We start from the raw sequence: 16,053 nt of genomic DNA, 5'->3' as shown, positions 1-16,053 counted from the left end.
CTTTATTGACTTCCTAAAGGAGAAAGGGTGATTTTTCACTGTTCATGACACCAGGAAATAAATAAAAAACAGCAGAACTCTCAACACAAATTATATATGTACATGATACATAAAACATATAATGATACAATCTATGTAATGTAAACTTATTGTAAACACATACACATCAGTGGAGTGGGTCGTGAGTGAAGTTAGCTTTCCTATCAAACAAATGTAGGTACAAATAAAAGGTGAGGACCATACATAAATTTCTGACAAAGTCCAAAACTCAAGAACACTAAATGATGACATCCCAAATGTAAAGCTAATTGTTGCTAACATACATGTAAGCCATACCTAATAATTTTAAACAAAAAATTGTACCATTATTAATATGGTAAGATTAATTGAAAATGGCATAATAGCCGAAACCACTCGTCTTATGTACATAATGAGCTAATAAAATCAGTGTGCAGCACAAAATGGAAAATTCATACTAAATACACAGCATTGATTCTCCAGGCATCATAGTTCACTGCACCTTGATTGTGTGTAGGCAAAAGCAGTTGTTCTGTCAAGTGATCGGAGTATACCTTTTCTGAACCTCGAAAAGCATCAATGACGGTCAGGAACAGGTGGCAAAAAACCATGGGGCCAACAGTCTTTCTGTCCAAATGATAGGTTGAAACATATCCAAGGATGTGGTACACACAAGGGGGGATAGGTGGTTGCTCCCTGACAAGAGGCAACAGTGGAGGAAGGTGGAGTTCAGAGCAGAGACACTATGCGAACTGCAATTTTGACTCCAGTTCTGGGCCTCTGTTGTGGAAGGTGGAACACAGCACCAGAAAACAGATCATAGTAGTTTGAATACTAAGGGGAGCAGCTACTGTGTACTGAGTAACTGAGCAGTGGTTGTTGGCACCTGATCTGTAGTGGGTAGACCCAAGCATCCACGAGTAGGCTGTTCACAGGGCTAGTCCAAAACGCACCTGTTGCAAGTTGGACCCACAACAGTTTATCAGGTCCACCATCCTCAATGTCAATGGCTATGCCAAGCCAGTCTTCCATAATCAAGACAGGACAGCATCAGAGCTTTGTAAAGCTGCAGAAGTGTTGAGCGATCTGTGTCCCAACTGGTGTTATTGAGGCAGCAAAGGGTATTAAGGTGTGACCAGCACTTTTGTTTAATTGGTGAAGATGGGGAAACCACATCAACCATGCATCAAAGACAAGTCCCATAAAACCTCCACCACTTTGAGCAACTGACCGTCGAGGTAAGAGTTCTGTTTGTGGATGGACAGTATGATGGAGACATAAGTGTGTGACATGTGTCTTGGCAGCCAGAAACTGAAAGCCATAGGTGAGAGCCCAGGACTGCATCTCTTGTATGCCACCCTGCAGTCAGGGTTCAGCAACACCCACAGTGAGGAGCAATAGTACAAGCAAAAACTGTCGGAATAGATGGAAGGTGACACTCTAGTTCCCACAAGTATAGCTACATCATTGATACTACTAGAAAAAGGGGAAAACTCAATACAGAGTCCTGCAGGACCCTATTCTCTTGTAAGTGGGGAATACTGTGGGAAGCATCGACTTCAACCTGGAAAGTACAGTATGATAAGTTCCGGACAAAAATTGGAAGCACACCCTGGAGACCCCACTCATGTAGGGTAAGGAGTATGCGGTGATGCCTTTGTAAGCCCAAGAAGACAGCAATAACAAGTAGTCCGGATAACAGACGCCAGGCAGACTGAATTGTCAGCAACAGAATGGCCTCGGCAAAAACTGCCCTGCGATGGAGCCAAAAGGACCCGAGACTCAAGGCACCAACACAGCTCATGAAACTTACAGAGAACATTTGTGAGACTAACTGGGCTGTCCACCTCAAAGGTGCTGGAGAACTCATATGCAATCTCTTAATGATCACAGCGATTTCAGAGGTCCACCAAAGTATGGTCTTCAGACAGTTGAGCCTGAGGAACAGTGTATCACTAAGTCAGCTGCCAACAGAATGGCTGCGGCTGTACTCTGGATGGCCACATTAATAGCTTCATGTGTCGGGGCACTAAGGATGGCAGCAGAAGTGAAGACATCCCAGTCAGCACAGTTGAGAGCCCCATCTGGGTGGACACCCACGTGACTGATGCTGAGGGAAGGACAGGACAATCAGCAAGTGGCCACTGCCATATAGTTCATCACGGACACTCCAATGGACAGAGGGGAGAAGACCAGTGCTGCAAGTGGTAAGATCAATGGCCAAATAAGAGCCATATGCCACACTGAAGTGTGCAGAGGCATCAGTATTCAAGAAACAAAAATCTAGCTTGAAATGTAACCACCTTTCATAGCTAACAAACTCGATACTTAACTTGCAGTTTCTCAGAGTTCTTTGCTGCAATTATCTCAAACTGAAAGAAAGTGTTGGGCTCCTTGTAATGTCATGATCGATTAGTCCAGTTAATCAAATCTAGTGAATGATGTGGCTAAAATGAAAATATACTTAATAAATTGTTTATTCACAACACAAAGATGACTTAACACTGACCCAACAAAATATGAAGAAATACTAGCCATTCCATGGCTGCTGCCATTGATCCTTATACTTCTAATGATAAGTGCATATAAATACAGGCATTGTTTGAAACAGTAATTCTGTAGTTTACAATTAAAAGTAGATTGGTTTTATTAAACAAGTTACATAGTTTGTATTTACAATTTGTAACAATCTTTTCAGAAAATGTAATCAATATGCCAAAGTAATACAGTTATCATTGCCAAAATACACGAAATACCTTTCCACAGTAATTTTTGGTTTAGAAATGTTTATAATATTCTAAATATTGGTTTGAGTCTGATACTAGCATAAATCCTGGATCCTTACACACAGTTAAACACAATTACTATCAGGTTTCTTCATATGAATTTTGCAAATACAAGTTTTATCATTTGTTTACATTTTTATACATATTTTCAGACTGAAACCATATTTCATCATAATTTTAATACATTTCATCATTTTTATGTTCCATGTATCTCCATTCAGTCAAATAATATTGTTACAATGTGTGCTAATTTAGTTATATAGCTTTGTGTACACATCGCAAGATAGTATCAGGTAGTTCGATATTTTCTGTACTGCACTCTTCATTGTGTGTCATCCCATTCTGTTACCCTCCAAAGTACTGCACATAAGAACTATGGATAAGATTTTGCCGTAGTATGCATGAACCACAACAGGAGTACATTACACAATAAATTTGATATTGGTGTCTGTCTGTGTTGCGAATTGATGGTCAGTATTATTGTAGTATCGTAGTCTATCGGTACTGCTAAAGCTGTTGCCTCAACATTCCTGTGGGCACCACGAGTGGGCTTTGAACATCGTCGCCACTGAAGAACCTCCAGGCCGTTGACCAATGAAAAATGCCAGGATGGTGTTATAAGTGGCAGGCGCCAGAGCGCATCTGCTAGTCAAGATCACTTCCATGTTGCTAGTTTGTGCCAAATGTTACATCAAGTTGTTGGTAGCTAGCTCTACCAGCAAACATTCAGTGTGCTTCTGTGTCAGGCCTCTGCCTGTAACTAGCCGTGTCTGCTACACGCCGTCAACACTGCAGCATTTCTTCATCCGCAACCTGAGTATAATATATTTATTTAAAGTGCACTTGTGTCCACTAATCTTTTGCTTGTCTATCCAGATTTCTGTGGTGACGGATCCGTTGGTCATCTCCCACCCATTTATCTTAGGCAGCAAGGTCACCTTCCACCCATTTATCTTCAGCAGTGAGGATACATTTGGCTCCTCGTACTGACTTGCAGCATAACAGTTCTCAACCAAGCATATAACATAAACATATTAAGCAAAGAACAATTTAAACAAGTATACACACAATGTTTTTACATAAATAATTAAACATAACTTAATTTTACAAATGTTTTTCTTCCATGTCTTTTCTCTCCTCCATAGAATCATTAGTAGAATGGAAATTTGTATTCAACATGCCATCAGCAGGCACCTACTTCTTCTTGAGCCTCTTCACAGTGTTTTGTTTTCTCTGGAACAACACACATATCTATTACCAATCGATACAACTACAGATTAAAGAAATTTTTTTAGATAATTATACAATGTAATCCTATCTAACTCAATTTTGGTATTTTGTCTACTTATCCAGTAGTATGTATAGTACTCCAGGTAAATTTATATTATTATTTTCTGCATCATCTGTCTTCCATATCTGTGATATGGTAATGTCTTCCACACGAAAATCATCAGGAAAACCATGTACTCATATTTTTAATAATTATTTTGTCATCTTCAAAAGATGTAAATTGCATTTCCTCTTAATGACATGTACTAAACTTAAGTTATAGGCAATGATTTCCAAAACAGTATTTTATAACAAATACGGTTCACTCAGAATAGTGTTACAGTATAATCATCATTACTATTGTTTTAGATTCATTGTTTACAGATAAGATAAATAACATTTCATACATATGGTCAAAGGTGTACACACATAAATCAAGAGTATCAGTATAAAATTCTACCATATTTCAACAAGTGTTAACTTATGTTAGTGCTACTTTCACAAAGGTGTAGCTCATTTGTCATATCCTCTGTACAGCTTCACAATTGTAATGAAACTGCTGTGTCTAAGTTTAAAGCGCTTCATATTTCTTTCATTTATTTTTATCTGATGATGAACTACTGTTTCAATTATTGTAATTTATTCCTGAAACTAGCTGACAAAGCCAGCATTGCCCATGTTTCCATTTTGCCAATTTTCTACTGGAAATGAAAACAAAAAATGAACTGTGTATGTAGTGTAGAACTGAAAAAAATTAATTTCCATGTATTCATGAAAACACCTTTGAAATTATTATGGTTCATCTGTCTACAATGTGATTTTGTTAACATCACTATGGCCATGCCTGATCATAGTTCTATTAACAGCTATTGCTTTTGCCTATAACCATTTGTGCTTCGCAACTGAAAGCTCTGAAAAGTACTGCCAGATTTGGGACTTCCTTAAGTTGATTCGACTGTAGGAGTGTCTTAATAGTAAAGAATAAATGTGTTAAAACATTAAGCATGATGCACCAGTTTTTCATGCACCTCAGTGTTTATGAGATCATATCTCCTGATGTATAATAGATAGGTGGTTCTTCCTCCCACAGCAACTGTTGCCTGACAGTAAGGGATAAGTGTATCACATTTGACTGAAATTGGTCCAGTGTTTTAGGAGGAGATGTGGAACATACACACACCCATTTTTATAATATCTCTGGATCCAACCTAACTGTAATAGGTACAAATGCACTACCTAAAGTAACATATAAAAATTTGCGCTGGACTGGGACTTCGCCGGACATCCCACTTATCGCAAGTGGTTGCCTTACGACTTAGGCTATCTGAGCATGTTGCCCAGACCAACTCAAACTTCCATAAGTCACATACCTATCTATTTCTTCTCACAGATTATTAATTCATTTACCTATACTCGTACATATCATGATCCCTGTGCAGAATTTTAGAATCAAGACCATGGGAGGTCATAGTATATCGTTGCCATTTTCATCACAGGTCCATCTTCACATTAGTATAAAAAGTAACAAATTACAGTTTCAAGTGCTGAAATTTATCCCTGAAATTCAACTTAACTGTAATAGGTGTAGATGAACTACCTAAACCGATATATGAAAATTAGTGCTGGACCAGGACTTGAACATGGATTTCACAAAAATGACAACTACAGTCTATGACCTTTCATTGTCTTGATTCTAAAACCATGCACAGGTATCAGGAGATAAAAGAGTATGGGTAAATGAATTAATAATCTATGAGAAGAAATAGGTAGATCTCTGACATATAGAAGTTTGGGTAGGTCTGAGGAGCGTGTTCAAATAGCCTAAGTGGTTAGGTGACTGGTTGCAGTAAGTGGAAAACCCAGGTTTGAGTCCCAGTCTGGCACAAATTTTCATATGCTGCTTATGGTAGTATGTATACCAATGAAAAGAATAAATTTCTTTCAGTTGTTTGATATTGGAATTAGTGAGGCTGAGTGAGAACTAATAAGAGAGAAACTTTCACAAAATCTTTGATACATACGAATGTGTTATTCATTTTCAGATTGATGTATTTCACTTCAAGACATATCTATAATAAGTTTCACAATAAGTAATAACATGAATATTCTTATAGCTTTATGATTATATAGTCAACTGTGTTTTGTAAAATAAGTAAATCATTATTTATATTAAGGTATGAACAGTAAGGAAGGCCAAATGTAACAAGGACTGACCCCAGCCCCGATAAGACAATCATTCTAGTTGATGTACCACCATGTGTATAAAGAAAGTTCATACACATACTTGTTCTTACTATGTAATATTTACGATTTTATAATCCTCCTCCATTCAGTATAAGTATGTTCTCATACAAATTGTAAACCAATAGGGTATTAGTGTATTTTCACTGTGTATCAGTGGTATAGCAGTTTCAAAGAATACAACACTTACAACATGAGTCATAACTGTAGTGACAGTAAAAATATTCATACAGTACGTTCCATTATTTTATGTAAGTATGTAATATCTGTGTTCAATTAATGTGTAATTTATGTAGGTGTACAATCATAAGCATCAAAGTTTTAACAGTACTGAGCACTTCTTACAAAATGTGTTTAGAAGTAATGAAGATATTAGTTAAATAAATGCCAAATTAATTCTCAAGTTCTTTCTTTGTGTACAATCCATGAAGATAGTGAGTTTGTATAATATATTTCAATGTGTTTATTAATCCATCAATATAAACACAAGATACACTACAATCTGTTGAATGTAGAAAGCTATATATATCAAGTTTTGATGCTGTCCGGTGTCCTAAGATTTCAAAGTGCTCCAGAATACGTACAAACTTCAAGTGTATGCATGTATCTCAAGTATGGTAAAGTGCCTATAATTACAATAGCAAGATAAAATGGCAAAACCTATATTTTACTGAATTATCTTCTCAAACAAAGTTAAAAAATGTTATCTTGTACATTATTTACATCACTTACAACCATACCATAAAAAACATTAATCCCACAGCTGTTCCAAGTTCTCATTACAAAAAGGTCCTAGACAGTATTGTTACACTGAGCTTATCATATTTCCAGAAAATTACTATATGCCAACAAAATTGTTTGAAATACTATCAGACAATAAAACTACCCACATCTCTTCTGTATTAAAAATAGATTTCTGGTTTCATTACAGATTGAATACCCCTCCCCCTACCTGTTCCTCCTTACACTTTGCTCTCTTTAAATAGTCCATACTTGACACAAGAATCATTCAGTTGGTGTAAAATACTATCCAGCAACATTACTTAATCTCAGACATTTTCCAAAAATAACTGTTCTACTACTTTCATCATTTCCAGTTATGTCCTATTAAAAACTCATTAAATGTTGTTAGTATACGTTTTCACATTCCTATCAGACGAACAGTAAAAACCTACATCTTGTTACTTAGCACAAATATTTACTATATAACATAACTGATCATCACACACCACAGTGCAGAATAAAATTCCATAACACATAGCAACCTCATCATAATTATTATCTTCAAAATACTGTAATACATTCTATATTTCACCAATATTTTATCAAATAGTGAAGAAAATCTCTACATCTCATCATCACAGCACATACATAATCCTATCTCATCATGTCATCATAATACACCTAAAGAAAATGCAAAACCTACTGTCTCCACATTATAAAATACACCACAGTGTATCAACTCTCAAATCACTACATCATCCATCACTTGTTCACCACTTACAAAAACGACAACTTCTTTCATACACTGAGGTCACAAAGTTATGGGATAGCAATATGCACATATACAGATGGTAGTATCGCACACACAAGGTATAACATGGCAGTGCATTGGGGAAGCTGTTATTTGTACTCGGGTGATTCATGTTGTAAGGTTTCCGACTTGATTATGGCCGCACTACGGAAATTAACAGACTTTGAATGTGGAATGATAAATGGAGCTAGATGCATGGTACATTCCATATCAGAAATTGTTACGGAATTCAGTATTTTTAGCTCCACAATGTCAACGGTGTGTCAAGTATACCAAATTTCAGGCATTACCTCTCACCATGGACAATGCAGTGGCTGACGGCCTTAGTTTAAGGACCGAGATCAGTGACGTTTGCTATGGGCTATGGCACAAGACGACCAACATGAGTACCTTTGCTAACAGCATAACATCGCTGAAGCGTCTCTCCTGGGCTCGTGATCATACCAGTTGGACTCTAGATGACTGAAAAACCATAAACTGATCAGATGAGCCCCGATTTCAATTGGTAAGAGATGATGGTAGGGTTTGAGGGTGGCACAAATCTCACAAAGCCATGGGCCGAGGTTGTCAACAAGGCACTTGGCAAGGTGGTGGTGGCTCTCTAATGGAGTGTGCTGTGTTTACATGAAATGGACTGGGTCCTCTTGTCCATCTGAGACGATCAATGACTGAAAATGATTATGTCTGGCCACTTGGAGACCATTTGTAGCCATTCACCAAAGGAATTTTTAAGGATGACAATGCGCCACGTCACAGGTTACAACAGTTCACAACTGGTCTCAAGAACATTCTGGACAATTTGCGTGAATGATTTGGCCACACATCGAACATTTATGGAACATATTCCAGAGGTCAGTTCATGCACAAAATCCTGCACTGGCAATACTTTTGCAATTATGGACGGCTGTACAGACTACTGTCTGGTGCTGTCTACAGGGAACTTGCATGGACATATTGAGTCCATGACACTGAGCTGCTACACTACACTTGGCAAAAGGAGGTGTGGCATGATATTAAGAGGTATCCCATGATTTTTGTTACCTCAGTGTAATTCTCACCTGTTTTAGCTTTCAAATATTACATATGTGATCTAACAAATAATCTCCTCACTCTACTCCTCTTTTATAGTTAAAAGTACTTGATATAACAAACAGGTGTTGTGTAGGTTTGAAATTTTAAGCTTAATATTTACCCCTCATAACGAATCATTATCAATGTTCTCACTATATTCAACTGCTGACCATAGATCTTGAAAGAGATAATAGAAAACTTACAAACCTGACTTCCTTCATTTTCAGTTACAAATAAAGTACAAATCTTCCCCAAGTAATTCCAAATTTTGTGTTTATGGAACTTCTTTGGGACCAAACAGCACAGTAAAAACTTCTTCTAAAACACAGCCAAAATGTGCCCTCTGAAAATGCAAGACAACTCCTCCACTACACAAGCATATCAGTATGAAATACCTGTAGCGTAACCATGGTTCAAAATTTCTCTGCCTTAACCAACTGTATCCAAATTTCATTTAGAAAGCCACACATGCTGTTATCGACAGATAAAAAATGTACTTCACATGATTACTGCTGTGTAGCTACATTTGAAATACTCCAATTTCTGTTAATACTTTCATAGCCTGTGGGTTTCATTCATGATATGCATAAAGCTTGCTTGCAAAACTAAATTTTCTACAGTTTACAAGCAGTTTTAACATTATTTATCTGATCTAATTTTACTTTTACAACAATGATTTTTACAGGACCTAACCATGCATCAGATCTGCTGTAAGTTCCTTTCTTAGTTTCGCAGTCAAATTATTGAGCTTCATAATCTCATTTCTTACATTTTGTCACTTCATTGTTCTTACTATCAATTTTAACAGCCAATCCGTCCCCCCCCCCTCCACTTCTACTAGTGAAACTATTACTTAGACTAGACAGCATTCCATTCATTTTGTTATCTAATTGTACAAAATTGCTTTCTTGATTTTAAACTGTTCCTGCATAAATGACATTATCTGTTTAAAAGTGTTGTTGTAATATTGTCGAGCTCCCTCTTCCTGCTTTTCTTATTACGAAAATTCTTGCCTAACACACGAAAAATATTGTGTCACAGGTCACATGACCTTAACAAACTGCCTATCATGATGGCACAAAAAAGAAAAAAATTTGAAAGTACTTAACTTTGTTTGTAGTCCACCATGTAGATATTACACATAATTAATTGCCACCCACTCTATTCGTCATCCTCCTTGTCCACCCCTCTGTTTCACTTCTGGTCCCTATTGTTGTCAGTGCTGTACATATTTGCAATTTGGAGTCGTTTTAATTTTGAATATAGTTTTTGTGATGTGATGGCACCTGAAACTTAGAAATTATTAACAAGACTGACCTGACAGTTTTCAACATATATTCCAGCTAAATCCACCAAATTAAAATATAACCACTTTTCATGATTACTGAACTCGGTACTTAACTTGTAGTTTCTCGAAGTCTGTAAACTGAGGTGTGTATCTCTTCGCTCCTATTATCTCCACCTGAAAGAAAGTCTTGGGCTCCTCGTAATACCAGGATTGTCTCGTCAGGTTAATTAAATCTAGTGAATGTGTCGCCAAAATAAAACAGTACTCAATAAATTGTTTGTTCGCACCACAAAGATGACATAACACTGACCCAACAAAATATGAGACAATACTAGCCATCCCAGGGCTGCTACCACTGGTCTTTATATTTCTAACAATAATTGGAAATAGAAATACATTCATTGCTTGAAGCAGTAATTTTGAAATTTACAGTTAAAAGTTGATTGGTTAACTTACACAATTTATGGACTTTGGATTTACAATTTGTTGCAACATTTTCAGAATAATTAACATGTCAAAATAATACAGTTATCGTCACCAAAGGATATGAAATACCTTTCCACAACAATGTTGCACTGAGAAATGTTTATGACATTTTAAATACAGATTTAATACTAACATATATACTGGATCTTTACAAATAGTTGAACAATAATTACTATCAGGTTTTCCTGTATGAATTTTGTAAATTCAAGTTTTAATGTTTGTTTACATTTTTTATACCTATTTTGGGACTGAAACAATATTTCATCATTATATTCTGGATACCTCAATTTCATTACTTCAGTTAACTAATACCCTTAAAATGTGTGCTAATTCACTTGCAAAGCTTCGTCTATACATTGCGAGATTCCAACAGGTATTTCGATATGCTCTGTATTGTATTCTTCATTATGTGTCAACCGATTCTGTTACTTAAGCTCTATGAGCAAATTTTTTATAAATGGCCATTGGTTGTGGTTCAATCCCACAAAAGGTTATATGGACACTGAACTCATCCAGCATTAGGAAGGTTGGGGGTAGCTATGAAATCAGAGCAGAAAATGTGATCTGACACAATTCACTATGGGTTGGGAGATAAACATTACAGACAGTAAAATCCATAGACGTCTTCACGCGAACAGTAACAGCCTCCATAGATGTATCAAGTGGCACGTGTTTGCTGTACAGTTCAGAATGTACATGCAAGCTCTGTGCGACATTCTTTCATAGTCACCGTGATTCTTAAAATAGCCCCAATAGCCATGGAGGGAAGCGGTTCGCATTGCTGGGAACCAAGTTTCCTGGAGGGCAATGCAAAAAGCACAGGAAATGCATAAGAAATGTTGAAGCTCAGCCAGGTGGTGGAGGAGAACCACTACAGTTCCACTAGAACAGTGGTTCTCAACCTAAAGGTAATTACCATCTGAGGAGTAAAATTAAGTTTTCTGAGGGGTAAAATGAAATTTTTGAGGGGTGAAAACTAAGCAATCCAATTACGTTTCTATCAATTGTTCTCAAAAGATCACTATTACTACTACTATTCTGTACGACTCCTGTGCCTTATCTTTCCAGTATCCCACTACCTCCCAAAGTCCCACCATCCAGCCACAGAGGAGCATTCCCCTTGTAACTCATACCACCCAGGACTGGAGTAACTGAATTACATTCTCTGCCAGGATTTTGACTACCTTTCAGCGTGTCCTGAAATGAGAAATGTCCTGCCCACTATCCTTCCCACCCCTCCCACAGTGTATTCCGCCATCCACTGAACCTACACAGTACACTCGTCCATCCCTACCCAACCCCTTATCTCATGACTCATAGCCCTGTAATAGACCTTGATGCAAGATCTGTCCCATACATCCTCCCACCACCACCTACTCCAGTCCGGTCACGAATATCACCTATCCCACCAAAGGCAGGACTAACTGTGAAACCAGTCACGTTATCTACAAGCTAAGCTGCAACCACTGTGCTGCATTCTATGTGGGCAAGACAACCAACAAGCTGCCTGTCCACATGAATGGGCACTGACAAACTGTGGTCAAGAAAGAAGTGGACCACCCTGTTGTTGAACACTCTGCCCAGCATGACATCCTTCATTTCAATGACTGCTTCACAGCCTGTGCAATATGGATCCTTCCCACCAACACCAGCTTTTCTGAAAAGTGCAGGTGGGAGAACGTTTCTGTAACCCTCTTGGCCTCAACCTTTGTTAGTCATTGTCCTCACCCATCAAGCCCCTTCCCTGTTTCCATTCCAGCACTACACAGCCGTCTTTCCATTATCACACTCAATCTTTTTACTTCTCTCCTTTTCTGCTACTCCCCCCTCCCTGCCCTGTACTCCGTCTAACTTGCAGCACTTCACTGTTCGCCAGCCCCACCATACTACTATCACTGTCCCTCCCCCTCCCCACCCCAGCCTCCTCCTTACCCCCACCCAGTTGCCACTCCCATCATGCATGGGTGTTGCTGCTCACAGTGTGGGTTCAGTTGCCTGAGATGGCAGTTGCATGCCTACTTCTAGTGTTGACAAAGGCCTTAATGGCTGAAAGTTTCATTTGTGACAGTCTTTTTGTTGTGCCTATCTGCAACTCGGCATCTCCGCTATACAGTGAGCAGCAACTTTCCTTTTCATAATGTTATTACATTCCACCCTGGATTTTCCATTGTTTGAGTGACTTTAATATTGATTATGTAAGTTATCAATAACAACTTTTTCTCAATTACTAGCATTAATGCAGTGGACATCACAGGTTCCTCACACAGTCTACCCACTACTCACATATCTTGTGCGTTGTCCAGTACATTTCTGATGATAAAAGTGAGACATATATGTAACAAATGCTAAATATCTCAAGGAAATGTCTTCTCCAAGTTGTAGATAGTACCTGCAGTAGTCCAGAAATTGCCTCATTACTCGCTTCGAAACAGATATGTGAATTAATTGACAGCACAACACAGCATTAACTACACAAGGACTACTTCAGTGCCATACAAGTATTTTTATTGTTGTTATTATGAGAGTAGTTAGACACAAAGCATTAACAGTCTGAAGTTGCCAATTTCTGCCAGTTCAGAAGTAAGAAGTGCAGTAATCAAGTGATTTACAAACAATCAGTATACTGCACACATTTGAACTCGGTTGATTTTAAATGGAGTTGCAGTGTGCAGGTCAAGCAAGTGCCACAATGGAGATGAGTAATAAAGGATAAGTACGTTTTGTAACAAGTGTCCACCCTCACTGTGGATAGTTAGCTTTCTTATCTGAGAAAGAATTATAGCTACCATTTGCAATGCACCTTGAATTCCTTCATCGTTAATTCTGACACACACACACACACACACACACACACACACACAGGAACTAAATATAATTCATCTTTCATCATTTTGGAAATAAAAGTGTGTCACACTACAGTTTTGTTAGGTGCTAAAGATGGTCATAATGTAGGGGAGATGAGGGGAGGGGGGGGGGGGGGCAACAGATGGCTGGGGACACTAGCTAATGTTTGACTGCACTCAGGGGTAATGGTCTAAGAAAGGTTGGAACCACTGCACTAGAGAATCACACTAACCGTATCCTTTGGGTGCATGAAGGGACTAAGAAAGCAGGTCATGCCCCAGGATCACTTGCTGAAACCAGATGCGAGGATATAGCATCAATATACACTGGTTCTGAATCACATTGTGTGGGTGAATCTGGTGACACAGGGGCCACCTGGAACTCTGCCTAATATACAAAGGTGGAACACGTGGAGTCCGGTGAAATGGGGGTAACTGGAGTCTCCTCCTTCTTGTAGGACAACTTCTTATCCTCCTCCTCAGACAATTTAGATGCCTTTTTTTTTTTTTTTTTTTTGGGGGGGGGGGCGCAAAACTGCTATGGTCATTAGCGCCCGGTCCGCGACTGAGGAAAGAATAAAAACTGAAAATGGAAAACAGCAAAAATGGGAACAAAACTCAAAAAATTGGACACGAAAAGCAGAAACAAGGCTTAAAAGTCCACGACAGAGAGGGGTTGATGGTCCCCGATAAAACTTCAAATGACTGACGTCATTTCACTGTCACTAATAAACTGGAGAACGCGGTCGGCTGAGCGCGTGTCATCTGCTAAAATCGACGATAGATCAGGCGATAGCTGTAGACGGGAGCGTAACGGATTAAAATAGGGGCATTCAATTAAAAGGTGTCTTACCGTCCACAGCTGAGAGCAGTGGGGACAGAGTGGGGGAGGATCGCCGCTTAAAAGATGCCGATGGCTAAAACGACAGTGCCCTATCCGGAGTCTAGCTAAAATTACCTCCTCCCGACGACTCGTTCGGGAGGAAGAGGTCCAAGCGCAAGGAAGGGCTTTCACTTCCCGCAATTTATTGCGGGGAAGTGTTGACCAATGCGCATGCCATAAATGAGCAACTTTGCGACATAAACCGCTCCGTAGATCGGTGAAGGGAAGCGACTGAATAGCTGGCCGAGGAAGAGAAACTGCAGCCTTGGCTGCTATATCAGCCGCCTCATTCCCACAGATACCAGCGTGTCCCGGGAGCCAGAGGAACGCCACCGAGACGCCCCCCAGGTGGAGCAAGCGCAGACAGTCCTGAATCCGGTGGACCAGAGGGTGCACAGGGTAAAGAGCTTGGAGACTGAGGAGAGAGCTGAGAGAATCTGAGCAGATTACGTACTGTATCCGCTGATGGCGGCGGATGTAGTGGACAGCCTGGAGAACAGCGAAAAGCTCCGCAGTATAAACAGAACACTGGTCGGGAAGCCGAAAGTGATTTGGGGCGTCGCCAACAATATAGGCACTCCCTACACCCAACGATGTTTTCGAGCCGTCGGTGTAAATAAAGGTGGCGTCTGTCATTTGTGCACATAGAGCAGCAAATGCCCGACGATAAACAAGTGAAGGCGTACCATCCTTGGGAAATTGACAAAGATCACGGAGCAGACAGATCCGGGGACGAAGCCAAGGCGGTGCTGTACCCCAAGTTGTCAAGAAGGTTTTAGGAAAGCGGAAGGAAAGAGAATGGAGCAGTTGACGGAAGCGGACTCCCGGGGGTAGTAGGGAGGAGGAGCGGCCTGCATACCCTACATCAAAGGAGGCGTCGAAAAAAGGGTCGTGGGCTGGATTAGCAGGCATGGAAGACAGATGGCTAGCATAACGGCTCAGAAGGACCGCTCGCCGATTGGACAGCGGAGGTTCAGCAGTCTCAGCATAAAGGCTTTCCACAGGGCTAGTGTAAAAAGCTCCAGACGCTAAACGTAATCCACGGTGGTGGATAGAGTCGAGACGCCGAAGAATAGACGGCCGAGCAGAGGAGTAGACGATGCTTCCATAGTCCAATTTCGAGCGCACTAAGGCGCGATAGAGGCGGAGAAGGGCCACTCGGTCCGCTCCCCAGGAGGTACCATTCAGGACACGGAGGGCGTTGAGCGTTCGCAGACAGCGAGCCGAAAGATAGGAAACGTGGGAGGACCAGCACAGTTTTCTATCAAACATAAGACCCAAGAATTTAGTGACGTCTGAAAACGGAAGGTTGACAGGACCTAGATGTAAGGAGGGCGGAAGAAACTCCTTACGTCGCCAAAAATTAATACAAACGGTCTTACTGGGAGAAAAACGGAAGCCGGTGTCGAGGCTCCAAGAGTGGAGGCGATCGAGACATCCTTGAAGACGTCGTTCAAGAAGGCTGGTCCGTTGAGAGCTGTAGTAGATCGCAAAATCGTCCACAAAGAGGGAGCCCGAGACGTCAGGAAGGAGACAATCCATAATTGGATTTATAGCGATGGCAAACAGTACAACACTCAGCACGGAGCCCTGGGGTACCCCGTTTTCTTGAGAGAAAGTACGGGAGAGAGTAG

The 16,053-nt window shown here is 39.9% G+C and overlaps 1 protein-coding gene across 3 annotated transcripts in view; it reads right to left on the bottom strand.

Moving 5' to 3' along the window:
- Nucleotides 1–16,053, bottom strand: part of LOC126235790 (zinc finger protein 721-like) — a 74,567-nt gene that overhangs the window by 2,459 nt on the left and 56,055 nt on the right. Inside the window, exon 3 of one of the 3 annotated variants that reach the window (XM_049944603.1) lies at nt 2,731–4,037. The exons of 1 other annotated variant lie outside the window; for it this stretch is intronic. In XM_049944603.1, coding sequence (XP_049800560.1) covers nt 3,988–4,037 — 50 coding nt within the window. In that variant the 3' untranslated portion in view covers nt 2,731–3,987. Of the gene's footprint in view, nt 1–2,730; nt 4,038–10,103; nt 10,206–16,053 lie in introns of those variants that run through there. One more of the 3 variants, XM_049944600.1, reaches the window with a different exon arrangement.

Source organism: Schistocerca nitens, chromosome 2 (assembly GCF_023898315.1).
Source record: "Schistocerca nitens isolate TAMUIC-IGC-003100 chromosome 2, iqSchNite1.1, whole genome shotgun sequence".
NCBI lineage: Eukaryota > Metazoa > Arthropoda > Insecta > Orthoptera > Acrididae > Schistocerca > Schistocerca nitens.
The sequence above is the reverse complement of the archived record's forward strand: the minus strand, read 5'-3'. Positions and strand labels throughout refer to the sequence as shown.